This window comes from Periophthalmus magnuspinnatus, chromosome 20, assembly GCF_009829125.3.
Source record: "Periophthalmus magnuspinnatus isolate fPerMag1 chromosome 20, fPerMag1.2.pri, whole genome shotgun sequence".
NCBI classification, from domain to species: domain Eukaryota; kingdom Metazoa; phylum Chordata; class Actinopteri; order Gobiiformes; family Gobiidae; genus Periophthalmus; species Periophthalmus magnuspinnatus.
In genome coordinates this window covers 24,446,512-24,474,185 of record NC_047145.1, presented here as the reverse complement: position 1 = coordinate 24,474,185, position 27,674 = coordinate 24,446,512, and the positions used below count along the sequence as shown (strand labels likewise).

General features: G+C 41.2%; 3 protein-coding genes across 3 annotated transcripts in view; 2 read left to right on the top strand and 1 right to left on the bottom strand.

The window, feature by feature from the left end:
* The window catches only part of LOC117388156 (NACHT, LRR and PYD domains-containing protein 12-like), a 29,235-nt gene extending 19,757 nt beyond the window's left edge, over positions 1–9,478 (bottom strand). The window contains exons 1-4 of the mRNA XM_055230189.1: positions 9,361–9,478; positions 4,777–4,878; positions 3,815–3,940; positions 3,322–3,458 (exon numbers count right to left, since the gene is read on the bottom strand). Of these exons, the coding sequence (XP_055086164.1) occupies positions 3,322–3,458; positions 3,815–3,940; positions 4,777–4,862 (349 nt within the window). The 5' untranslated portion in view covers positions 4,863–4,878; positions 9,361–9,478. The remainder of the gene's footprint in view (positions 1–3,321; positions 3,459–3,814; positions 3,941–4,776; positions 4,879–9,360) is intronic.
* Positions 9,479–10,443: 965 nt separating this feature from the next.
* nub1 (negative regulator of ubiquitin-like proteins 1) lies at positions 10,444–21,705 on the top strand. Its single transcript, XM_033985955.2, has 15 exons — positions 10,444–10,668; positions 13,746–13,864; positions 14,477–14,644; positions 15,119–15,183; positions 15,274–15,338; positions 17,085–17,231; positions 17,355–17,437; positions 17,501–17,607; positions 18,163–18,349; positions 18,549–18,656; positions 18,987–19,139; positions 19,214–19,360; positions 19,829–19,909; positions 20,082–20,283; positions 20,383–21,705. The coding sequence occupies exons 2-15, from the start codon at positions 13,751–13,753 to the stop codon at positions 20,520–20,522; spliced, it is 1,767 nt and encodes a 588-aa protein (XP_033841846.1). The 5' UTR covers positions 10,444–10,668; positions 13,746–13,750; the 3' UTR covers positions 20,523–21,705.
* A 1,648-nt stretch (positions 21,706–23,353) lies between these two features.
* On the top strand, positions 23,354–27,466 carry LOC117388411 (gamma-crystallin N-B). Its single transcript, XM_033985956.2, has 5 exons — positions 23,354–23,397; positions 24,722–24,813; positions 24,943–25,099; positions 25,457–25,602; positions 27,229–27,466. Exons 1-5 carry the CDS (start codon positions 23,377–23,379, stop codon positions 27,362–27,364), a joined length of 552 nt encoding a protein of 183 aa, XP_033841847.1. The 5' UTR covers positions 23,354–23,376; the 3' UTR covers positions 27,365–27,466.
* The last annotated feature ends 208 nt before the right edge of the window (positions 27,467–27,674 follow it).

The following is a 27,674-nucleotide window of genomic DNA, read 5'->3' as shown; positions in this document are numbered from 1 at the left end:
CTCCGCACATCTGGAGAGGACATCATCTTTGTCTGGTCGAGAACCATGGTGTCGGATTTTATAAGTGCTCATTTTCATCCCAAATGCTCAAATCACCCCAGTACATGTTGCAGGTTCTGATTCAGAGAAGCATCACCTGCAAACAGCAGACATGAGATCCAATGGTTCCCCAACTGGACCCTGTCCAACCGCTGACTGCACCAAGAAATTCTGTCTATAAAAGCAATAGAACAGGTGATAAAGGGCAGTCCTGGCGAAGTCCAACATGCACTGGGAAAAGGTCTTACTGACTTACTGCTGTCAATGCGAACACAGCTCCTGCTCCGGTCAGGCCTGCCTGTTATTACTCTCTCCGATACAGTGAGGTGAACTGCGCCTAGTCTGATCCGTCACGTATGACCTGTTTGCATGAGAGACCCTATCAGGGGAATAATGCAACAGAGGCTCTGGGCTCCTAGGATCATTTGAGTATGCAAACTCCCACCACAGTAAGGTGGCAATTCTGGTGAAAAAGGGCACTGGGAACAGGTCTAACTTGCGAACACAGCTCCTGCCCCGGTCATACAGGGACAAGACAGCTCTGACCAATAGGCCCCGAATCTCATACTCCATACTAAGGCATTCGACCATGAGGGACCAGGTCAAATGCCTTCTCCAGATCCACAAAGCACATGTGGAATGGTTGGGCAAACAAGTTGCAACAATTTGGTCGGTGCACTGCACAGTATCCCTCCCAGGGACTCCAAGAAGACAGGGTACTCTGCACAGAGACCTGTCTCCAACCCGAAGGTGCAGCAATGCAACCCTCTCGTTCACCTCACACGAACTGAGGTGAAGAGCTATAAGCCCGCAACAGTGGTGTTCCACATCATGTGTTTGTGAACTGGGTCGCTAGGATCCGTCTCATCTCCTGCACAGTATGGTTCTCCCTGCTGGTGGTGAGCACACAGGAGGGTGGGCCCATGTTGTCCTTTTGGGCAGACCACCAGGCACTTGCATATGAGCATCAACCCCAGGTCTGGCTGCAGGGTGGTTATTAATGTCTCCAATAGAATATGGTGAATTGCGCCTAGTCACCCAGGACCTGTTTGCAATGGAAGACCCTACCAGGGCCATGGTGTCCCGGACAAGAGAGCAGATTTAGTGCTAACATAAATGGCTGTTTACAATTTCATTTAATGAAACTTCTAAATCCCAAAAGCTTGTTTCTATTCATTGCCAATGAAGGAAGCCCTCACGTTGGAAAATGATCATCAAACCAGGTGAACGACCACATGTATGAGCTATTGTGTGTAGGCTTACTTACTATAGAGACTGTGTGGACATCCTGCGTCATGCAAGAGAGTGTGGGCAGATAAAGGTTGGAGGTATGGCGGTCTCCATGGATAAAGTAGCCCGGGCTCAGGCTGCATTCAACAACATGAGGCAGCAACTTCAGGGCATTGACAGTGTTTGTTATGGTCTATTCTACCCTGCTCGGCTTCGCATCACCCACAAGGGAGTTAAGAAGAGGTTTGTTTCTGCAGAAGAAGCCAGGTCCTATTGGTAAATGCTCCTAAATGTATATCCTCCTTTTGATTTATTATTAAGTATCTATTTTGATAGATTATTAAGTAGCCTTTCATTTTTTTAATACTCATTCTATAATTTGACCTCAGGTTTAGGTGACCTAAACTGTATTTTTGACCCAACTTTAAATCAATCAAATCCCCATACCTTGACGCCATATGCTATGTCACAAGTATTCTCTGACTTTATGACACATGGTCTTGACTCTTGGAGATCCTCTAACCCATCTGATAAGTAATATTCATTATTTTCCGAGGTACAGGATGTTTATTCTAGGATTGATTATTATTTTATTGACAGTCTTAAATTCATCCGTAGTATATTTGGACTATGAGTATAACAATATCTGATTATGCAGCATTACTACAGTATTAGATTTTCAGTGTACGTCCCAGATGCCATGTCAACCTTGGTGGAAATTTAACTCTCTGTTTTTGGCAGATATGAGGTTTTGCGACTTTATTTCTAATTCAGTTGACGAGTTTCTTTTGTTTAACCAGAATGACACTAGAGATACTTAAATCCTATCTTATGGGACAAATAATTTATAACTGTAATTTATCTAAAAAATATCAAATTTTTGACTCAATGAGTGAACCACTGCTATTAGTGACATTGATCAAAGATATGCTGTGAGCCCAAATCCAGAACTGTTTAAACAGCAGGTAGATTTGAATGACTTCTGTCTACCAGTGAGGGAGAGCATTTGCTACTACAGAGTTGTGGTACATATTATGAATATGGTGACAAGTACAGCTGTCTTTTGGCCCAACAGTTACGATGTCAGAATAATTCACATATGATACGTAGTATTAATAACACATCAAGACACTGTTATTATAGACCCTATTGAAGTCATTTTATTTTTTCCACTTTACAAATCTGAATTTCCCGTCCCGTCACAGTCACCTCCAGTCTCTCTCTCTAAAACCTCCAAAATCAGGCCAGAAATCTAGGGGTAATGATGGACTCAGACTTGAACTTCAACAGCCACATCAAATCAATAACATCTGCAGATTTTTACCATCTAAAAACCAAAGCAAAAATCAAAGGTATACTGTCAAAACCAGACTTAGAGAGACTTATCCATGCATTTGTGTCTAGTAGGTTAGACTACTGTAACGGCCTGCTCACTGGCCTCTCCAAACGAGCATTAACACAGCTGCAGTACATCCAGAACACTGCTGCTCGGGTCCTGACTAGAACCAGGAAGTACTTCACACATGTGTCCTGTGCTCAGGTCTCTGGCTCCTGTGGCTCAGAGAATAGACTTTAAAGCAGCTCTGCTCCTGCACAAGTCTCTCCATGGACCAGCACCAAAGAACATCTAGAGCCACATGAACCATCTCACAGTCTGAGGACTTCAGGGACCGACCTCCTGCTGGTCCCAGAGTCAGGACTAAATATGGGGAATCAGCATTTCAGTTTTATGCAGCTAAAACCTGGAACAGTCTTCCTTAAGATGTGAGACAGGCCTTGACTTTGACAATGTTTAAATCCAGGCTCAAAACACTTGTTTAGCTGGGCATATGACTGAAAGGTTTTTATTCTGCACTTTTCTCCTTTTCCGTTTTTCAGTTTTTCCTATTTTATGATGATTTTTTATGTTTTGATTTGTTTTATTGTGGTTTTAGTGTGTTTCTTATTCTGTAAAGCTTTGAATTACTTTGTGTACAACTTGTGCTGTACAAATAAACTTGCCTTGCCTTGACTTGCCTAGAAGATCAAACAGTCAAAGTTAGATGTTCGTACCACTGTTTGGACAGGACTTCTCTGAGTGTGAAGTGATGCATTCTCCACAAAGCCAGTGTCCACAGCTGTGGGGGATGGCTTCCTCCAAATCACGCAGACAAAAGTCACATGTGGATGGTCGACTCCTCTTCTGCTGTCTGTGCACAAGACGAAGAATGCTAAATAGAGCCTCATAGGACTGTCAATGACTTTACATTTTGCTATTCACCTTGATTACAGTCACATATCAGATGTTACAAATTCTAGTCTTATGCCTTTATGCCCTAAGCATGTATAAATTAAGGCATAAAAAAGAAGTAGAAAATCTTTTATCATTTCTTTTGCCCTCCCATCATCCTGTATCTCTGGGATAATCTTGTTTCACTGAGACTAAGAAAGACGTCGAGAGGAGGCAGCTGAGGTGGCTCGGGCATCTGTCTGCCTCCTGGACTCCCCTGGGGAGGTGTTCCAGGCATATCCCAACATGCTGGAGGGACTATGTCTCTCGGCTGACCTGGGAACGCCTTGGGGTGCCACCGGAGGGGCTGGAGGATGTGTCTGGGGTGATGGATGTCTGGGAGTCCCTGCTTTGACTGCTGCCCCGTGACCCGACCCCAGATAAGCAGAAGAAGATGGATGACTAAGAAAGACATTGAAGCGTCCATGTTACGCTATTTTCTGATCTCTGTTATAATGTTGTTTCCTCATCACAAACAGACCTGGAGTTGTGTTTTGTTTCATTCACACATGTTTAACACACTAATCCTATATATTTAGGCTAAGTTCTGATCTCAAACTGAAAACACTCTGTTCCACCTTGTGATGTCATCATGTGGTAATACAGGAAGTGCTCCACTGCGTTTTTAAACTCCACACACCTTCACTAGAATCATTTGGATAATTTTAGCCCTGGAATTGCCGATCTCAACTGAACATAAGGTAAAATGTAGCTGTTAACTTGAAATCTACCACTTCATGACATCACAAGGCGGAACTGAGCATTTTGAGCTTGGGAAATGTAGACAGACTAATAAAAGGTAAAAGCAAAAGTAAAATCTGTCACAGATTTGATAGATTTAACTTTTGCTTTTACTGTGGATCAGACCTACATGACTGAGGGATTACACAGACAGACTAATAAAATGTTACTCATACACGTGTGAATGAAACAAAACACAACTCCAGGTATTTTTTTGAGAAGGTAACAACGTGGCTAAAAGCTCACAAGTCAGTTTTGAGTAATATAGGACTTTAAATAGAACACAAAAAGTACTACATGACAATTTTGGTAAATTAAAAGAAATCCTGGAGTCGATAGTCTGCTACAGGAAGGGCTTTTAGTAACAGGGTTTATATAGCACCGTTCAACCCATTTACTCCACAAAAGGTTCACACAATACTTATTTGTTGTTGTTAAAAACTATTGTTCGGAGAATCATTAAACAACAGTCTGAATATGAACTGCTCCAAACTGACCTTTGTGGAAATTCTTCAGGGCGTGGCCGCTTTTGAAAAGTGCCCGTTTCTTTAATCCCCTCCCGTTTTCTCTCAGTGTCAGTCATGTTTTCTTCTTCTACACTAAAACAAAGCACACAACACAAGCAGTCAGTGCCACGGTCTCTCCCTGTTCCAGCGATAGAGTCAAAAGAACAATGACTAGTACAGCACAGTTTATTGAACTGTGTATCAAACATCAAATAATAATCAATACTATCAACAGTATTGAAACTAGATACTCATATGAGCAGGTGTCTATACTAAAAAGTCACATTTACAGGACAGAAATGAACTTTTCCTGAAAATCTTTAGAATGATGTTAAGCTGTATCAGAACAAGTATAAGACAGACTAGTATACACACATGGACCACTATGAACCTACTAGACACTAAGAGATTACACAGAAACACACAAGGAATAGAAAAGAAAGTACGAACATTTAATATGGAAAATCACATTCTGTTGTCTAAATAAAGAGTTTGTTATTATCATTGTGGTATCAGAATCGGTCCTTAGTACTTCATAGACAGCAAAGCTAACTAGGGGCACTGCTCTGTTAGACTTTGTTTTAACACACCCTGACCATGAAGACCTGATTTGAACTACTGAACTAAAACAGGTGAGCAGATTTGTGCTGTTACAAAGTCTCTCTAAAATAATATTAGTTACTAGCTAGCTTGTAACTGTAATATTATTATAATATTAGTATTTATTTTCTCTTTAGTTTGCAAAACATGTTAAAAATAGCTTAGCATGGTGATGTGTGTGCATTAACACACACTGCCAACTGATGACTAATGATAAATAAATCAACTACTACAAACATTCCTATGCTCAGCTGATGAGTCTAGACCTGTCTAATCCAGGCAGTCCTTTAGTTTTAAGCCTCCTCTATGTAAAAATATATAGCCTATAATAATAATAATAATAATAATAATAATAATAATAATAATAATAATGAACCCATATGTAAATCTTACTCACGTTGTTAGTTTGGAGCCCTGCTACTCACAAAGTGTGATGGAGGGTCTTGCTCATGGGCGTAATGGCAACATTAGCGGGGATCAAATCGTCAAGCCCCAGGTGTTTCTTCAAGGGGCATATTTTTAGACTCAACACACCAAAGCTGAGCAGAAATGATTTCCACAAAACCATGATACTGCACCTGTGATGAGTGTTCTCTATCTGCACCTGTGACAAAGTTCAGGGCATTAAACATGCCATCAATTCCACAACGCAAATAACAACCCTGCAGCCACCTAGACACTTAGAGCTGACTCACTTTGCATCTGTAACTAACAAAACTCTCCCAAGAGATCGTCACCAGTCTGAGTTCATCTATATCAGAAGTATCAAACACATTTTCACCGAGGGCCACATCAGCAAAATGGCTACTCTCAACGGGCCAGATGTAAAATAAATAACTACTTTTTTAACTTGTTAATTAACTGTTTCTGTATTCATTACATATTCAAGTTACAAACATTGTATATGCATTTGCCTAGATGTAAAAATATGGCTGTGTAACTGTGTATCTCCTGATAAAAAGACATGTTAAGATCATCATACCTTTTAATTTACCCTGACGAGGGCCGCATAAAATGATGTGGAGGGCCACATTTCGCCCGCGGGCCTTGAGTTTGACACATGTGATCTACATGCTGCCTTGATGCGTTACCTGCGAAATTTCTAAAGTCGGTGCTCAACAGTTTGCTGTCACCACTTGCTTCCATAGTTAACATGTCACTTCATTCTGGAACATTCCCAAGAGCTTTGAAAACTTTGGTTATCAAGCCTCTCCTAAAGAAGAGCAGTCTTGATGCCACAATATTGAACAATTAGCGATCAATCTCAAATTTGCCGTGGAAGGGTATATCTAGTTACGACGGAGTATAAGGGTCACTTAAATTAAAAAAAAATATGCGGGTGCTAGTAGAAAAAGTCGTAATATTACGAGAAAAAAGTTGTATTTTTATGAGAGTATAGGCTGCTGTGCGTGAATGAGTGACCAGTGCGTTATACGTTATGAAGAATTTGGAGCATTTTGTTCAGATAAACTTTCAACTGGAGTTTACGCACAACGAAATACTGTGTCTTTTAGCCCACCATCACCACACTATCATCAATTTAAGTACTTTGAAGGGACACTGCCAGCATTTGAGTTTGTTTAGTCAGAGGAACCAGACAGATTTAGAAGAAATTTCTATATCTGAACAAAATGCTCCAAATTCTTCATAACGCACTGGTCACTCATTCACGCACAGCAGCCTATATTCTCATATAATTACGACTTTATTCTCGTAATATTACAACTTTTTTCTCGTAATAATATGACTTTTTCTGGCTTCGACTTTATTCTAATAAAATTACGACTTTAATGTCGAAATGCTACGACTTTATTCTCGTATTCTTGCCCGCATATTTTTATTTTATTTTAGTGACCCTTATACTCCGTCGTATATGGTGATAAAGCTTCTTTTGCATCACACATATATATCAAAACCTTGAATTCATACTGTATATCTGTTTGAATAGTGTTTCATGAAGTCACATGTTTGATTTGAACACTGTTTTTATACTGAATTCATATATTAATTTGAATACTGTTCAATGAAGGTACATATTGGCTTGAACACTGTTTTAATGCATTAGCACTGAATTCATGTATTCATTATAATAGTTCCCTTTAAAGGCAGCATTGTGTGTTCTGAATAATGGGAGGCAGTTGGGTGCTTTGAAGAAACAGACCAGTGCAGTCGGGGATGTTCGAGAGGTGAATGTGGCCGGAAGGAGGAACAAGGCGTCAACCTGCTCAACATAATATTTGCATATTCATGTTGTATTTTACCTTTGGGTCAAGGGAAAGGCAGGCAGTCAGAGCGCCTGGCTTCAGTCCTACATACGTAGGCTGTTAGGGACAACAGTCTGACCTCAGCTCTGTATTAGGATTGTATTTGTCAGCATTTTTGTGATTTGAACTGATCGAATCCAGTTGCCATTTTTGATAGAACATGCCCAACACCATTTTTGGGTAGTCCTTTCTCCAAATGAACAACTCCTTTGATGTTTTCCAGTCATGTTTTAGACCCCACCACAGCACTGTGACTGCTCTTATCAAGGTGACAAATAACATCTGCCTGAACACTGATGCAGGCAAAGTCTCAGTCTTGATCCTGTTAGATCTGAGTTCTGCCTTTGACACTGTGGATCATGGGGTCCTCTTACAGAGACTAGAGGACTGGGTGGGCATCTCTGGTACGGCACTAAACTGTTTCAGGTCCTATCTAGAAAACAGGGAGTACTTTGTTGAAATTGGAAAATGTGTCTCAGATAAAATGTTGACCTGTGGGGTGCCCCAGGGGTCAATCCTGGGACCCGTGTTGCTGCCTGTACATGCTGCCGTTAGGCCAGTTAATACGCAGCAATAATGTGTCCTACCACAACTCTGCAGATGACACTCAGATCTGTGTCTCACTGAAGGTGACCAGTGGATTCACTCACTGCATCCAACAGATCAGTGTGTGGATGCAAAACTTTCTCCAGTTAAACTCAGACAAGACTGAAGTCATCATCTTTGGCCACAGAAACAAAGAGAAAGTGTCAACAGTGACCTCCAGTCTCTCTCTCTTAAACCTTCAAATCAGGCTACAAATCTAGGGGCAATAATGGACTCAGACTTGAGGTTTAGCAGCCACATCAAATCAATAACATCTGCAGCTTTTTTACCATCTAAAAACCAAAGCAAAAATCAAAGGTATACTGTCAAAACCAGATTTAGAGAGACTTATCCATGCATTTGTCTCCAGTAGGTTAGACTACTGTAATGTCCTGCTCACTGGCCTCTCGAAACGAGCCTTAACACAGCTGCAGTACATCCAGAACACTGCTGCTCAGGTCCTGACTAGAACCAGGAAGTACTTGACACGTGTCCTGTGCTCAGGTCTCTGGCTCATGTGGCTCAGAGAATAGACTTTAAAGCAGCTCTGTGTGAACAAGTTTCTCCATGGACCAGCACCAAAGAACATCTCCCACATGAACCATCTCACAGTCTGAGGACTTCAGGGACCGACCTCCTGCTGGTCCCAGAGTCAGGACTAAACATGGAGAATCAGTGTTTCAGTTTTCTGCAGCTAAAACCTGGAACATTCATCCTTAAGATGTGAGACAGGCCTCTACTTTGACAATGTTTAAATCCAGGCTTCTTTTATAATGTAACTTTTATAATGATTATTTGTGATTATTTATGTTTTGATTTCTGTGATTTTAACGTCTTTCTTATTCCGTAAAGCACTTTGAATTACTTTGCGAACGAATTGTGCAATACAAATAAGCCTGCCTTTGAGTGTTCTCTGTCTGCACGTGTGATGAGTGTGATGAGTGTTCTCTGCACTCGTTTAGTGCTAAATTTCCATGTACTGTACTGTTTTTCTCAGAAACAAAATTACTACAGACAAAGCGATGGATTTCCGGTGTAGAAGTTGTATTTATGACTAAAGACAAGAGACAAAAATACAATAGCAAATTAGTGAATTTAAAACACGCAAATAAAAAACACGTCTTACCTAAAACAGAAGTACGGAATAGTACTCAACAAATCAGTGTGGGTTGGTCCGAGTCAGAGGATTTGTTTTTTCCTAAAATACCAGGAAGTTCTGTCCTGTCATGCAAAGAGCTGAACAGTGTCTGCTCACGGTGTGTCTATTTACCATAGACTTTTAGAAAAATTCAAATACTAAGAGTTCAAAGGAGGCTAACAGCTACATGCTAAATAATGCCCATAATGAGGCTATTTTAAATCCAAAAAGATGTTTAAAATGCAAGATTGTGTGTTTTAATAAATTCGCGGTTGACAAAGTAGTTTCAGAAACAGATTTTAAATAAACTTATAGGTCTTGTGATCAGTAGTTAAAATGTAGCTGATTAGCCTTAAAGCTTTCCAACTTTATGGTCAGTTATTTTAGTAAATTCTATGGGGAAAATGAAAGGTAAAGTTAGTTCCGGAGCGTCGGGGCGGTCTCTGCTCCGGGAGGATGGCTCTGATTCTGGTTGGTAAATTAATAACACCTGCAAAGCTTGTAGAAATACATTTTTAAAATGGTGTCTTAATGTAAAAGTTAAAAGGTAGCCTTAGTGATAAGTAACAATAATTTAAAAATAATAAGCATAATCTGTGGTAATTGTTACTGCTCTAACAAAGTACATTTATTTAAATTGACCATATACATATTTATGTAAATTAATCATAAATCACATTTTCTTACTAAATTTCAAAATGTGGCATTTTAATGGCACTAGAGGGACATGTTGGTCAGCTATCGACGTCATAATGAATAAATATTGTCTGTTCATATTTTATTCACAAAGGCTGACGTCTGAGAGTCCAGTCACGTGCCCAACATAGATGGTTTATGCGCTAATAACTCACACTGCGCAGCATCGGATTCTTCGCTTCAGAGATATCACAGTTTTATTTATTGTATTTGTTGGCGCTATACATTAATATATTGCACTGATCCTTGTCATAATTCGCCTCTTATTTTGGATATGATGCTATGGTTAGTCATTTGACACAGAGTGAGACCGCTTTCTCCTTTTAACGATCACCGCCCCCGTGAGATAAAAACAAGGCTCTGGGTGAGATGTCCATAGGCAAACACAGGAAGCTCAAAGTCCTTGGCATTTCGTCCGGGGGCGGGGCTTAGGATAAAAGTGGGTTGCTGTGGTTGCGAAAGAATTTTAAGTCCCGCCCCCGGACGAAATGCCGAGCTTTCAGCAAGTCCCCGACTCACTGACGCACTGACGCAGAGAGCAGAGTTTTAACGAACAAAGAAACCTTCAGAAGCCGTGACAGCTCTTCGTCCGGACTCCAGGTGATTTTAGAACCGAGAAACAACCCACACAAACCCACAAAACAGTGTTGTTTTTGTGATTTTTACGGCAAAAGATAACGAGTACTAACAGTGACGCTCGTGTCTAAGCTAGCACGCTGTTGTTAGCCACTGGCTCTCAACAACATGAGACTAAAACGATTGATATAACTATATATATACACGTGTATGTTGTTTAATTGGATCTGTGTTTAGTTATTTTAACACGCGTTTGAAACATTGAGTCTGTTGTGTTCAGCGTCACTTTTATTTTACTGTATCTAGTCTGAATATTTCATATTTTAGCCAAACGACAGTCCTGGTGTTATGTTGTTTTTGTTAGAAGTGGGAGGCTAGTATTTAAAGCTGTAGTCGACTTGGTCGTCTTGGCTGTCTTGGTCGACTAAAGGCGTGACTTTGTGAGGTTTAAGCCATGTTATAATGTTGTCACTTCCTCAAAAACTGGAGTTGTGTTTTTCATTCACACATGATAATAAAGGGTTACCTTTATTATTGGTCTGTATCCCCAAAGCTCTAAATTATTCAAATAATTCTAGTGAAGGTGTATGGAGTTTAAAAACACAGTGGAGCATTTCTTATTTTGCTCCATGACATCACAATGTTGAGTGCCTAAATATGCAGGGTTTGTTTGTTAAACATGTCTGAATGAAGCAAAACACTACGCCAGGTGTGTTTTTGATGAGAAAACAACATTATAACATAGATCAGAAAATAGCGCCATATATATCCTTTAATTGAAAGGGCGACATTACCCCACACCTGAGACTGTATAAAGTAGAATATATACACTCTGTCCGGCACTGTGTCCGGCACTGTGTCCGGCACTGTGTCCGGCACTCTGTCCGGCACTGTGTCCGGCACTCTGTCCGGCACTGACGAAAGTGCTCAAATATATTATATATATTATGATATTGCACAAAAACTACAGTCAGTCCCAAATTTCAGCTAACTCACTGCATACATCTCCTCCTGCTGTGGGCCATATAAACCTTTATAATCCAAATAAGATGATAAAGTTAGTTGACTAATGAAAAATGATTGTCTTATTGACTAAGAACATCAACTGCTTAGCTGCTCAAAAATGTGAGAGTGGCTAACTGAAAAACTGTTGGCTAATGCTAGCTACAGTGGCTTGCAAAAGTATTCATCCCTCTGGAACTTTTTCACATATTGTCACATCACAACCACAAATTTAAATACATTTTCTTAGCATTTTATGTGAATGAACAACACAAAATGGCACAATTTTTTTTTAAGTAAAAAACTTAAAAGTGCAGTGTGCAAAAGTATTTAGCCCCCCTTTTTCTTAAATGCAACCAATTGCTTTTAGAAGTTGCCTGATGATTTTGGAAAGATTGAATGTTGACCTAATTACTAAAAAGAGTCCACCTGTGTGTAGTCTTGTTCATTCTGTAAGTTTTGGTTTTAGCATTTATACTGAGACAAGAAGAGCACTCATCAGAGATGCAGCCAGGAGGCCCATGGTGACTCTGGAAGAGCTGCAGAGATCTACAGCTTAGGAGGGGGAATCTGTTCACAGGACAACTGTTGTTGTCATGCACTGCACAAATCTGGCCACTCTGGGAAGAGTGGCAAGAAGAAAGCCATTGTTGAAAACCATCCATAAGAAGTCTAATTTACAGTTCACTAGAAGTCATTTGGAGGACACAGCAAACATGTGGCAGAAGGTGCTCTGGTCTGCGCTACGTGTGGAGGAAAACTAACACTGCACATCACTCTGAACACACCATCCCCACTGTCAAACACGGTGGTGGCAGCATCAGGCTGTGGAGGTGCTTTTCTTCAGCTGGAACAGGGAAGCTGGTCAGAGTTGATGGGAAGATGGATGGGCAATCTTGGAAGAAAACCTGTTGGAGTCTGCAAAAGACTTGAGACTAGGGTGGAGGTTCACCTTCCAGCAGGGCAACGATCCTAAACATAAAGTCAAAGCAACAATGGAATGGTTTAGAGCAAAACATATTCATGTGTTAGAATGGCCCAGTCAAAGTCCAGACCTAATTGAGAATTTGTGGCAAGATCTGAAAACTGCAGGTCACAAACAGTCTCCATCAAATCTGACAGAGCTTTAACTGTTTTGCCAGGAAAAATTGGCAAAATTTTCAGTCTGTAGGTGTGCAAAGCTGGTGGAGACATGGCCCAAAAGACTTGCAGCTGTAATTGCAGCAAAAGGCAAAGTATTGACTTGGGGGGAATGAATACTTTTGCACACTGCACTTTTCAGTTTGTTTGTTTTTTATCTGGAAATGATGTATAATTGTCTTTCTACTTCACACGTATGTGCCATATTGTGATACTTATTCACATAAAATGCAAATTAAAAATATTTAAATTTGTGGTTGTGACTTGACAAAATTTGAAAGTTCCAGGGGGATGAATATTTTTGCAAGCCACTGTAGCTTGTGACTGTAGTTTTATGTGTGAGAGATTTGTTTAACTGCACAAATCAGCTCACCTGTTGTAGCTTCATCTTAAGCCATTTTTTCTGGTCAGATTGTGTTAAAGCAAAGTTCAGATTAAAGTCTAACAGAGCTTCAGACGGAGCATTGCCCACATTAGCTTCAAACCCCCAGGGAATGTTGATAACATCGGCTGCAAAGTATCAGAACAATCTAGTGATGTCACACCAACACTAAAATTTCAAAACCGATTTTGATACTAAGGAATACAATACTCGATATAGATACCATAGTGACAATTTAAAAAAAACACTCTTTAGACAATAGAATGGGATTTTCAACATTAAATGATACTACTTTCTTTTCTATTCCCATGTGGAATAGATCTCCGTGGACCAGGTAGGTTCTATAGTGGTTCATGGGCGTATACTAGTTTATGTAGTTTTATACTTGTTCTGATGTAGCTTAAGATCGTTCCAAAGCTATTCAGGAAAGGTTCATTTCTGTCCTGTGAATGTGATTTTTTTTTTTTTTTTTTTTTGTATTGCCTGCTCAAATGGGTATCTAGTTTCGATATAGGTTTCAGTATCAATTAGTATCTGAAATCCCGTTAGTGTTAAATACAGTGTCATGTAATCGCAGATGCCATGGCCGAGCAGAACATTGAAGCAAAACTCAAGATCCTCCTAAAGCAGCAGAAGATCCAACTGTGGAACCCCCCGTACACCCTGGACAACCGACCCAGCCCCGAGCACATGCAGGTGAGACCACTGACCCCAGTGTTTTCCATAGATTTCTTTCAGACTATGGTGGTACAAATACTATCTATATGAATAATGTTCTTTCACACAATTTGTGGAGTTTAAATGTCACTTATTGCCTTATTGCTCTTCCTGGATCCATTGACTCTGACTCTAGTTCACTTATTGAAAAGCTGTCGCCCCTCTTTCTGTAACTGCTGCTATCAGGCTTGCCATTTTGGTCTTAAAATGTTAGTATTAATCCACGCTGCATCATCCTAATGTTTTTATTTGGTTATTTTGTCCAACACTCCCTTAGTCCACTTCTTTATATAGTCTATGGTTTAACCCAGAGACGATGAAGTATCAGATTTTGATTGAGATTCAGTCATATCTAGCGCTCTGTGATCATTTTGGGTCTACAGCCAATCCTCTGTCAAGCATGTGGTTTGTACCTTGGAGGGGGAAATGAGTGGTTTTGTTTTGTGTTTGCGCTAATTAAAAGTAGCCTATGTATTGTTAGTGTTCAAAAAATGAATATTAAAAAGACATTAAATGGAAAAGTGGTGCTTTTTTGCCATAAGTCCTGGTGTAAAGTCATTGGCCTTACACATGTTTGAACTCGTTGGTCAGGAGCTGTCTGAGCAGTATGCCCCCCTGCTGGGCATCTCTGCATTGGAGGTAGGGGGCGCTCTGGAGTCGATTCGCGCACAGGCCGTGAACAGGGGCAAAGGAAACCAGATGTTCAGAGAAACCAGTGTGGCAACGCTAGAGCTGCTGCTCCCCCGAGATGCCAGCAAGGTACCAAACATGTACAATTACAATATCCCAATAGTCTAAACTGAGCTGGAGACAGGTCAGAATTCTCAGGTGGAATTTGCTCAAGATTGCAGATTTGTTGACATGGTTTTTGGTTAATATCTTTGTAATCACTGGGCCTATCCACAGGAAACAAAAACTTGCACAAAGTTCAACGTCTTCTCTGTCAAAATAAATAAACAAAATAAATTTTTTGCAGTAGCTTCAGAAAGTGGTGCCATTATACCCCAAAGACGTGATTGTTGTCAGTTGAAAGGACTTTAACATGAATACAAGTTTTTGGGGCCAGTCCCAAACAAATAATGAGAAGTTTCAACAAACGTGGCCCCTGCCCTCCATAAGATAGTAGAACACAAACTCAGCCTGTTAGAATATTGAGTATATCGACTATCAAATAAATTCTTTCCTGATCTCTCAATCTCATTTGAACTTTGATCTCTTCCTTTTGTGTCTCAGGATCCAAAGACGAAAACCTTCTTTCAGACCAAACTGGACGTGTCAGCGCAGGAGCTTGTGGACAGGTGGTGCTTTAAACCTGTTCTAATGTGACAAAATGTTCTGCGGTGTCCTTAAAAAAAAAAGAAGTTAAATATAGATCTTGTGTGTTGCAGAATCAGAGAAGATTATGGACTCAAATCCATCAAACTTATCCTCAATGGGAGAACTCTTAATGTGGGTAAGTGGTACTGAGCCAGGGACTTGAGCCGGATGTTTAACTAAGCCAATTTTATGACTTAGATAGCCAAGTCTCATACAACTTCTCTCTCAAGTGTAGAGAGGCTCCAGGCTTAGTCAATCTAACCACTTTGGCAAGAAACACAAATCGCAATAAAGATGAAAAATTAAGTGTAATTTTAAACTAGTTACACATTTATCTCGTTACACCTGGACCGCTGTATTGCGCGGTTAATGGTATCAACTAAAATAATTAATACATTTTTTTTTTTTTAAAGCAGACCTATTATGCAGTATTAAGTTTTCAGAGTTTTTAACCATGTTCCCCTCACCATTTACCCACCCCAAGTTGTACTTAGAGTGATTCATGCATGTCTGAGCAATCTTTAATCGCTTATTTTCAAGACACTATTTTGTCGATCAACTCCCATTTTCACGTCATTGGCGCTTTGTTGTGGTGGCATTTATGGCAACGTCAGCTCCCACTGTGCCCCACAGTTTTCTAACGCAGAGATCAGCAGACTTGTTTCTTTTAATAAGTTGTTTTAGATCATTATAGTGATTTCAGATACCCAGATTATAACAATCATCCTTGGGTATCATAGATTATAACTATAGAGTACAATATGTCTGCTTTAAAAGCTTTGAATGGACAGGGACTACAACTTCACAAGTGAACACTGTGGTAATGAGTGTGTTTGGGCCAGAGAATGGCCATTATGAAATGGTCTTATTGTTGAATTGTGTACTTGCATTGTGTAATTACTGTAAATTAGAGACTACAGTTATAATCTAAGGATGGGACAAGATCTCATGCCACAAGAGTCTCTTATGAGACAAAAAAGACATGAGGAAAATTATCTCAGGCGATTAAGATTTAGTGAGTTGGCTAGATATTTAGATGAGTTAGTTGAAGCTATAGTTCCAAAACAACAAAAATAATACCAAACTGACCTTTTGGAGCTTTCTATCATGTTATAACATTCCCTCATCAAAAACATGCCAGAAGAGGTTTTAGATTTCATCCAAGCATGTTTGAGTAACTTAGCTGTAAAATTTGTCCAGTGCCCCGCCCACAAGCCTACAATTCTCCGTAAATATACAAAAATATGATACAAGAAACTATACACTACAGCTGATGCAATGTGCTGTAGTTTTATTAGTGTAACACATGCCGATCGTGTTGTGATAGTGCTCAGAAGGAGGAGTGAGTTTTGTCTCAGAGCATCAAAAACAAACAAGTGAAACATAATAAAAATATTTATATATTGTTTTGAATGAATATAGCCTTTTCAAAACTATTTAAGGAAACTAAAGGCGATATAAAAATGTTATGTGTTAGCAGTTAATACTCCAAGAAGTAAAATACACCCTTTAAATAAAATTAATACATTCTGAGGCCAAAATGGTGAACTGGATTGCACAATTTATTTATTACAAATCATATCAAAATCTTGTCTTGTCTCTTTCTCGTGGACCCAGTCTCATATCTCGTGGGAAAACCCTACTATAACTAAAAAAAGCTACAATATGCATATTTCTGATTTCATTCACGTTCACCCCCACATTTGTCCTGACTTTAACCTGTTTCCAGTCCTGGTTTCAGTCCTGGTTTCAGTCCTGGTTTCAGTCCTGGTTTCAGTCCTGGTTTCAGTCCTGGTTTCAGTCCTGGTTTCAGTCCTGGTTTCAGTCCTGGTTTCAGTCCTGGTTTCAGTCCTGGTTTCAGTCCTGGTTTTGTCCTGTTTAGATCAACGTTTGGACGAGCAGGGCGTGAGGAACCACAGTAAGATGATGGTTCTTCGAGTGAGCGATGCTGAGGAACTCCAGAAACAACAGAATCAGAACCAGAGTCTGCAGAGAACTCACAAAGGCTTCCAGATCCTGTCCGAGAGAGGTACCAGATATCCTCCCAGCTTCCTATATCCCTTTGCGTGCGCATCAGATGCCATCCCATCCTCCTGTATCCGTCTATCAGAGTGTCATGTGATGTGTGTCATCACTGCCTTGTGTTTTCTAGAGGAGGACCTGGACTCAAAGCCTTTCCTGGAAATCGCAGACCAAAAAGGAAACCCTCTGAACATCCCTCACCAGGAGAAAAAGGTTTGTCATTATTTCAATTACTGACTCCTGCAGGCTCCTGTTGTGAATGTCGTTGTTTTCCAGGCTCTTATTTTGGCGATGGGCTTCCATGAAAAGGGGCGGTCCCTGATGAAGAGGAAGCAGTTTGACATCGCGTTGTGCCACCTGCTACAGGCCGACCAACAATTCAGGTGCAGTACAGTTCATCACATTAAGGAGAGCGTATTATGCAAAATTAACTTTGTAAAAATCTTTCTACCATGTTTAATGTTATCCCTCATCAAAAACATGTCTGAAGAGGTTTTCGATGTCATCTATGCATGTTTGAGTATTTTATTTTAGCGATCTCTCCTGGGCCCCTATCCAAACCCACCTTATGGTTAAGCATTCAGTCCAATGTGCTGCCCACAAGTCTATATCACCTATGACATACGCCTCACACATGACCATTTTCCATAAATATACAAAACAATACACTATAGACAAACTTCATTAGCGCAATGCACACCGAATGTGTTATGATGGCGCTCTAAAGGGGGAGTAACTTAGTGCAGGGAGCACAGGAAGGGGAGGACTCCGATCATCAAAAACTAAAGTGAAACTTTATTAAACATGTTACTACGTTGTTTTCGGTGAATATAGCATTGATAAAAAAACATGTTATGTGTTAAGTTAATGCCCCATAGAAGTGTAATACCCCCTTTTTAAACCAGGTCTAACCCGGTTCTTTTTGTGGGTCTTTGCAGTAAGTGTGGGTCGGCGCTGCTCAGCTCTGTGGATAATTTTGCAGTTCTGCAGTTGGACATCGTGTGGTGCTACCGTGCCCTGGAGGCTCTGTCCTGTTTAGAGGACGCGAAATCTAGACTGCAGCGCGCCGAGTCAAGTTTCCTCCAAGTGTACGGGGAGCAACAACAACGTCTGAGGATGATTAAGGTACTGCGCCAGGCGACTGCGCCACTTGCTGCACTTCTTCTCATTGAGCTGTCCAACCTACCCAAACTTGCGAGTTATAGGTCAACTTGTGAAGTTACGCCCGCATGAACGAATTTCAAACAAATGACGCACAACAGCACACATTGAGATGGACATTTTCTTGTGTTGATTTAATTTTATTTATTTTGTTTGTTTCCAGGGTAACACAGGTCGAGAGGAGGTTCTGTTCTTGCGTCTGTATCTGCTTCAGAGTCTGTTAGCCTATATCGAAGGCAATGACGCTCAGGCCAAACAACAGCTCTCAAAGGTAAGGACTGAGCCAGGACTGAAACGTGGACTGAAACCAGCCATAAAAACACAAGTTTTATAAATGCAAGATGAATATATAATGCCACTGTGGAACATTCTAGACAAAGCAATAACCTCTCCATCTGCATTATGCACCTTTAACTTCACCTTGATGAATTTGTAAGAGTCCACATATCAATCTGGGGTGAGCCAGGTTATCCCAGGTTAAAGGTTATATTTTTCAGTTGGGGGCAGGAGTCAATAGTGTCTCAATAAGGAGGATGGGAGGGCATCTGACACACAGGGATACGAAAGGATAGAAGGGTATCTGAGTATTTCTGTGCTTCAGGTGGAGGCTCTGTACAGACGTCTGAGTCCAGACACAGAGAAAATGGAGCAGCTCATGACTCTGGGCTTCACCGAGAGAGAAGCTCGACTGGGACTGAGAGCTTGTGAGGGAGATGTCCAAGAAGCAGCACTACACATCAGCAACCGGAGACAGGTCTGAACCGGGGGGACTGAACTGGAGACGGGACTGAACCGGGGCCGGACTGAACCGGATACTTTCTGTTCCAGGAGCGTGAGGAAATGAAGGCAAGGGAGCGTCAGAAGCGGCGTACTCGTCTTGAAGCTGTTACAGTTTTAACCGGTTTCGGCTTTAACCGAAAAGATGCAGCTCGAGCTCTGAACCAAACCAAAGGAAATGTAGATCAAGCCTACACTGTGAGTGACCTCCTCTGTACCATATATTTACTGTTCCTCCTCTATACCTCCTCTATAGACTGTATAAAAAGACACATATGCTTTTTTTTTCTCATGAAATCAGACTAAACGTTTCCCGTTTTAGACGCTTAGGATGACCAAAATTATTTCTAATACATCCACAGGTGTCAGAAGCTTCCAAAGACATCATCTGGGTTTTTTTCCAAATGATTTAAATGTGTAGTGTGTGTGATCTTACTGTATGTAAACTTCTAACTTCTAAATTGTCATAAAAAATCCTTCTCTCATTATTCTGGCATTTAGCAAATAGAAATAATTTTGGTAATCCTTGGCAAAGTTTATTCTGATTTTATGCCAGACAGTGAGGGAAAAAAAGCGTATTTGTCTTTTATATAGTGTATGTAAACTTTTGGTTTCAACTGCATACACTGTTCCTCCTCTGTACTATATATTCCTTGTGTTTTTCAGATTCTCTTAAACTCAAGTCAAATCACTGTGGCCACAAACAACAATTCTCTGGAGGCAGTGAGTCCAGACAAAGTGGAACAGGTTTGAACATTTTAATTTTAATTTCAATACATTTAAAATTTCATGTTGAATTACATGAAATAAAAAAAAAACTTTTTAAAAATGTATTTGTTAATGATCTTTTGTGGGAAAACTCTAATAAATATTGATTTTTGTGTCATTTTAATGTATATATTTCCCTGTTTCGTTGCAGCTCCTGTATCTGGGCTTTGAGAGGCAGCACTCTGAAACAGCGCTCAGACTCACTGATGGAGACGTTCAGGCCGCTGCACAGCTCTTACTGGAGAACCAGGGGGAGCTCCCTCCGGATCTCACCCAGGAATCAAGCTCCTCAGGCCCCACGCAAGAGGAAGCTGCCCCCTCCGCCTCCACCAGCACCTCCAGCACCTCCACAGGTAAGAGGCATATGACAGAGTAGAAGAACCAGAGGAGAGGGTCAGATGGAATAGAGGATGCAGAGGAGAGAGTCTTGCTTACTTTGGTTGTTTCTTCAGAGGATGATGAGGTGGTGAGCGAGGTGTTGGAGGACATCTCTCGACATGAGGAAGATTATCTGGACCTGACTCTGGAGGAGGAGAGTGAGCTCATCGCAACGCTGCAGTCCCACCTCAGCCGCCCCACGCAACTGCTTTAGATGCCACCCACTGCTTATGAAGGGCACTGCACCGTGACACATTTTGAAGGAGGCCTATTCTGCAAAATGGGATTTTCATAGCTTTTAACCATGTTATAGTTGTTTCCCCTCACCATTTACCCTCTCCAAGTTGTGTTTGGAGTGATTCGTGTATGTTTGAGCAATCATTAATCACTTTTTTAAAGACCGTATAGTTCCCATCAACCCTCATTTTCCCATTGCTCTGTAATTACTTCATTTTCCAATTATATTTTCTTAATCTGTGATACACATAGGATTTGGCAGCGTTTTGGTACAAAAAAAAATCCAGTGCTAGCAACTATCCATAGGAGGGTCCGACAGCATGCTGCGCTTTGTTGTGATCACAATTACGGTGATGTCTGCGTTTTTTTTATATTGCAATTTAAAACGTGCAAATTATAACATTATATTAATTTATGTCATTAATCAATTAATAACTTTGAAAAATATTGATTTAAAGATACAAACATGTACGAATCATTCCAAGCACAACTTTGGGTGAGTAAATTGTGAGGGTAAACAACTATAACAGGATTAAAAGCTCTTGGCAGACTAGGTCTGATTTAAAGGCACTGCACCATGACAGAACAAGTTAGTTCATTTTAAACTAACCAGCCCAGTTCTAACTGCATTCTTTGGGGTTTGTAAAGTTCATAAGAAATGCTTTATAATTAGAAGTAAACAGGTCTGAGACACGAAACACAGACAAAAGAAATGATACCGGTGACAGCTCCAAACAGCTGTCAAACGCAATAATAATGTATGCAAACGACACTGCTCTGTGTTACTGTGGCACAGTGATCATGTCTCCTCTCGGTGAGGAGGTTGTGAGTTGGACTCCAGGACTCAGACTGGAATGTGCATGTCCTCCCTGTGCTACCGTGGCAGTGAGTGGTTATCCTTTGTATTGTGTAAGTGCCATCTTTGATTATATTACATTTACAAAAAATTCATCTGTTTCATTTCTCTAGTTTTAAATTATTCCATATACAGTCATGTTTGTATGTGGGTAATGTGTCAGTTGTTCCTGTTTTGAAACGTTCTGTGTAGACCGTTTGATGTATTAAGTTTCTAAAAAAACAAAAATATTTTCTTTGTGAAGAAATCATCTTGTAAATGATATTTTCTGACTTTGAGTCAATAAAGACGTTGAGTTTTCATGAGTTGTTTGTGTCCTTGCATCTGCTTCTCTTAGTTTAATCACCTTCGTTCACCTTAGCTCCTTTTTGTTTTTTGTTTCATTTAATGTTCAAGGTGCCGCTGGTCTGTTTGAAGGATATCTCCGTGTTTCTATGCAGAGGGATATCTTTGTAAAGTGGAGAAGTGTGTACTGTATTCTGGTTCCTAGGCACAGTACCGTTTAGTGGGCTGCTTCCTGGTTTGAGCTACTTCACGCCGAGTTTTTCTGCGTGACGCCCGACACAGGAGTGAGACTACAGCTGCAGGCATGAATTGTTTTATATCCTGAAGATAGAAAATACAGAACTGTTTTTACAGTTTAGAATTAATGACTACACAATGTGATGGGGGTAGAGCAGAGGGAGAGAGGGTGGGGAGAGGAGAGAGAGGGTGGGGAGCAGAAGGAGAGACCAAGGAGCTGAAAGAGAGAGAGGGAGGGGAGCAGAGAGAGGCCCAGCTGAGAGAAGAGAGGAGCCAAAGCCACATGCCTGTTTGTGAACGGTCTGTTTGTGAACGGTCTGTGTGAGCCACGTCTGTCTCGGCTTGCACCAAACACCCCAAGTCTGGCTTTAGTTCACCTCTAGTCCTGGGTTTAGCCCTGAGTTTAGTCTGGCTTTAGTCTGGTTTACGTCCTGCTCTAGACCTGATTTTGACTGCTTTTAGGCCCATCTTTAGTCCTGGCTTAGTTTGGCTTTAGTTCTGGTCTCGATCTGAGTTCTGGATAACTCAGGGTTGTCCTGTGTCTGCAGGTTTACTTCAAGTTTAGACCTAGTTTAGATCTGTCTCTTCAGGGTTTATTAACACCACAATGAATGAAGCTGTCAAATCATTTACAAAATGCACACACACACATGCATGTATAGGTGAAGTGTCTCTGTCCACACACATACACCCCCCCCCACACACACACACACACCCCCACACACACCCCCACCCCCCCCCCCCACACACACACACGTACGTACAGGTGAAATGTCTCTGTCCACACACACACATGTACAGGTGAAGTGTCTCTGTCCTCACACACACATGTACAGGTGAAATGTCTCTGTCCACACACACACATGTACAGGTGAAATGTCTCTGTCCTCACACACACATGTACAGGTGAATTGTCTCTGTCCTCACACACACATGTACAGGTGAAATGTCTCTGTCCACACACACACATGTACAGGCGAAGTGTCTCTGTCCTCACACACACATGTACAGGGGAACTGTCTCTGTCCACACGCACACACATGTACAGGTGTCCTCACACACACACACACACACACACACGTACAGGTGAACTGTCTCTGTCCACACGCACACACATGTACAGGTGTCCTCACACACACACACCCACACACACACTCACATGTACAGGTGAAGTGTCTCTGTCCACACACACACATGTACAGGTGAAGTGTCTGTAAATGTCCTCTCTGGGGCCCTGGTTAAATGTTGGTAGCAGCAGTTTTCTTTGAGCTGGTTGGTGGCTCTTTGTTTCTGGCTCAAAGGGAATCGCCGACGCAGCGTGGCCCACAGAGGCGTCTCTTTTGTGGGGAAAGCTCTGCACCCCCCCGCATCCCCTCCGGCCGCTCCCCAGTGCTGTATAAATATCCACGTCCAACTTTTTACAGTGACACTGAGCGACCCACGGACACGCACCATGTCACAGTACTCTGGGAAGGTGAGTTTTTTCTACTTTTGTAATTGTGGAGAAGTATGTTACCTAGCAACCATGATGTTAACAAGGGCCAAAACTTGTCTAACTTACATAACATGATGAGTATGATTAGACTAATACAAATAAATGACAGCACCTTTATTCAGTTAAATGAAGGTGTCAAAGATGTTGATGTCATATTCAGATTCTTTTAACCTGTATTTTACAACTTGTGTTCTACTTTTCTTGCTGCAACTGATGTAAAACTATGATAAATATTTAGCACAGGAACTATCCACCAAACCACGGCAGAATTGGAAAAATATATGGCACTGTCAAATGCACTTTAGCCGCAGAAGGGCTCAAATTTAATTTGATAGGCTAACACTGTGGTCTAATGGTAATCAAAATACAATTTAAAGCTTCTATATTACATGGCTTTAAGCCATATTAGAATGTTGTTTACTCCTTAAAAACAGACCTGGAGGAGCACTTCCTGTATTACCTCATGATGACATCACAAGGTGGAACAGAGTGTTTTCTGTTTGAGAGAAGAACTCAGTCTAAATATGCAGGGCTTGTGTGTTAAACATGTGTGAATCAAACAAAACACAACTCCAGGTCTGTTTGTGATGAGGAAACAACATTATAACAAAGATCAGAAAATAGTGTAATATGGGCCCTTTAATTTTCTGACAAATGGTACCAGCCCTAAAGTACAAGGCCATAATAACAACAGTAGAAGTACTAAAGTACTACAGTGGTTTAGTCATAATTTGGACAATGTACACACAATATTGGTGCGACATATTTAAAAAAAATACCTCCAGTGGTCAGTGTGCTGAATTTGCATATAAATGGAATGGTACTTCTAGGAGTCCTGGTTTAGTCTTAGTTTAATTCTGGTTTGATCTTGGTTTAATCCTGTTTAGTCCTGGTTTTCTCCTGGTTTAGTCCTGGTTTAGTCCTGATTTAGTCCTGGTTTAATCCTGGTTTAGTCCTGGTTTAGTCCTGATTTAGTCCTGATTTAGTCCTGGTTTAGTCCTGGTTTAGGCCTGGTGTAATCCTGGTTTAGTCTTAGTTTAATTCTGGTTTAGTCTTGGTTTAGTTCTGGTTCTCTCCTGGTGTAGTCCTGGTTTAGTTCTGGTTTAGTCCTGGTTTAGTCCTGATTCTGTCCTGGTTCTGTCCTGGGTTAGTCCTGGTTTAGTTCTGGTTTAGTCCTTGTTTAGTCCTGGTTTAATCCTGGCTTAGTCCTGGTTTAGTCCTGGTTTAGTCCTGGTTTAATCCTGGTTTAGTCCTGGTTTAGTACTGGTTTAATCCATTCTTTACTGGTGTGTTGTTTTTTTAGATCACTTTTTACGAGGGGAAGTGCTTCACTGGGAGGAAGCTGGAGGTCAGAGGAGACTGTGACAACTTCCAGGACAGAGGATTCATGAACAGGTCTGTGACTGGCAGAGTGGTTAGCCTGTCTCCTCCTCAGAGTGAGGAGTTTGTGGGTTAGACTCCTGATCTCTGTGGAGTGTACATGTCCTCCCTGTGTTACTGATTGGTCCTGTCTCCTCCTCTCAGGGTGAACTCCATCCGTGTGGAGAGTGGGGCCTGGATCTGCTTTGACCACCCGGACTTTAGGGGACAGCAGTACATCCTGGAGCATGGAGAGTACCCCGAGTTTCAGCGCTGGAACTCCCACAATGACCACATGGGCTCCTGCAAACCCATTCGCATGGTACGCTTTAGGCTGGTTTAGTCCTGGTTTAGACTTGGTTTTGACCTGCTTAGGATCCTGGTCTAGTCCTGGCTCAGACTCTGATTTAGTCTTGACATACTCCTGGGTTACTCCTGGTTCAGACTCTGGTCCAGTCCTGCTTTAGTCCTGGTTAAGACCTCTTTTAGTCCTGGTTTAGTCCTGATTCAGACCTAGTTTAGTCCTGGTTTAATCCTGGTTTAGTCCTGGGTTAGTCCTGGTTTAGTTCTGGTTTAGTCCTGGTTTAGTCCTGGTTTAGTCCTGGTTTAGTCCTGGTTTAGTCCTGGTTTAGTCCTGCTTGTTCCTGTTTGCCACTGGTTGATTGTGTCCTCTCTGTAGCATGGGGAGCACTATCGCATTGAGATGTTCGAGGGCTGTAACTTCTCTGGTCAGTGTGTGGAGATCTGCGACGACTGCCCCTTCCTCCAGAGCCGTGGCTTCTCAAAGAACTGCATCAACTCTGTGCGCGTCTACGGCGACGGAGCGTAAGTGTACTAACATAATCTCTCACAGATCTATGATTCCATCTTCAGACCCAAAGCAAACATAAAGAAACAAAAGAGAACAATAGGAGGGCCATTAAGGGTTGAATAAGGTTGTTAAGGTTGAAACTGGAGGCACTAGCTGTTTACAGTTTCAGTGTAGTTAGTGTCCAGCAGCAATCTGACCAGAACTGAAGAAGAGATTTGGATGAGCAGCAAAACTTCTTCACTCTTACAATGATTTGTCCAATTGACAGATTTAAGTACACTATATACACAATATACTGTATGCGCAATAGTACACAACAGTACACTATACTTTACACATAATTGTACACACGAGTACACCATAATACAGAGCTAACAACTGACCTGCCAACACATGGTTATAGTACACACTTTTCCATTCATATTTCTTCTTAATTTCCATGACTATTGACATTATAGATTCTCTCTGCTGTGACATCACTTTGTGGGTGCATGTATGTCTATGGAGGAATGTTCAGCGGTTACTATGGGGATACAATGTGCACATTAGCAAACACTGCCTGAAGTTTTTAGATTGTCTGATGAAATACAAAAATGGATTTAAACAGCACATTTTCAGGAGCCTGTGATCAGTCCGAGCGTTCATGGTCCTGTTTAGGAGTTTATTTTACACTAAAATGTGAGCGTGACTAACTGAAAAACAGCTTGTGACTGTAATTTGAGAGGGACTTGTTTAACAGCACAAAACAGCTCATCTGTTGTAGTTCCCTCTATGTCAGTTCTTTCTGGTCAGATTGTGTTAAAATAAAGCTCAAATTAAAATCTAACTTGAGCAACAGAGATTCAACAGAACAGTGCCTAAAGTTAGCATTACACTCCCAGAGAATGTTGATGACATCAGCTGCAAAGTATCAGTATGACATAGTTGGTTGATCATTTTTGGTTGCTAAATTTCAGAGGAAATTTGAGAGAAAATATATTTGAAATGACACATGGTGTTGAATGGTGACCTGGCTGCAGACGCACAACAGCTGAGCAGAACGACATACACATAGACAACAGCAGAGTGAGGGAGAGTAGAGGGGAGGCGGCGTTGGGCACAGTGCTTAGTCTCTTCACTGTGAAATGAGATGCGAGACACTTCTTCAGTTCTGGTCTGATCACTGCTGGACACTGCCTTATGTCTATCTGAAGGAAGGAACTAACTACACTGAAACTGTAAACAGCTTTTGTTTACAGTTTTTGTATGTAGGGTAGGCTATTAGCTCCATACACAGCTGAAGATTTAGTGACACAAGTTATTTCATTTAAAAGTAACTCTCATATGATTTAACTACCTCTATTTCTCTGCAGCTGGGTGATCTAGATCTGGTTTAGTCCTAGTTTAATCATGGTGAACTCTGGCTTCATTCCTGGTTTAGTCCTTGTTTAGTCCTGGTTAAGTCCTGGTTTAGTCCTGGTTTAGTCCTGGTTTAGTCCTGGTTTAGTCCTGGTTCAGTCCTGAGTCATTTCTGGTGTAGTCCTGCTTTAGTCTTTGTGTAGTCCTGCTTTAGTCCTTGTGTAGTACTGGTTGTATAGTCCTGGTTCAGTCTTTGTTCAGTCCTGGTTCAGTCTCATGTCTGACCTTTGACCTCTCCACAGCTGGGTGATGTATGAGGAGCCAAACTTCCGTGGGCGCATGTACATCGTGGAGCGTGGCTGTTACTGCAGTCATAACGAGTGGCAAGCCCAGAACCCCAACATCCAGTCCATCCGTCGCGTCGTCAACTACTTCTGAGGCCCTGACCCTTCACCTCTGACCCCTCCTGACCCCGCTGACCTCTGAAACATGTCGCACAAATAAAACGGACTCCAAATATACTACAACTTTTCTATCAAACGCTTCTCTGTGTCTTCATTCACTCACTGTTTAGACATACACACACATATACACGTACACGCACACACACACCCCAACACGTACACACATACACACACCCACACATACACCCCCACACATACACACCCCCACACATACACACACACATACACACCAACACACACACACATATACACACACTCTGCAAGTAGGGTTGCCCACACAAATT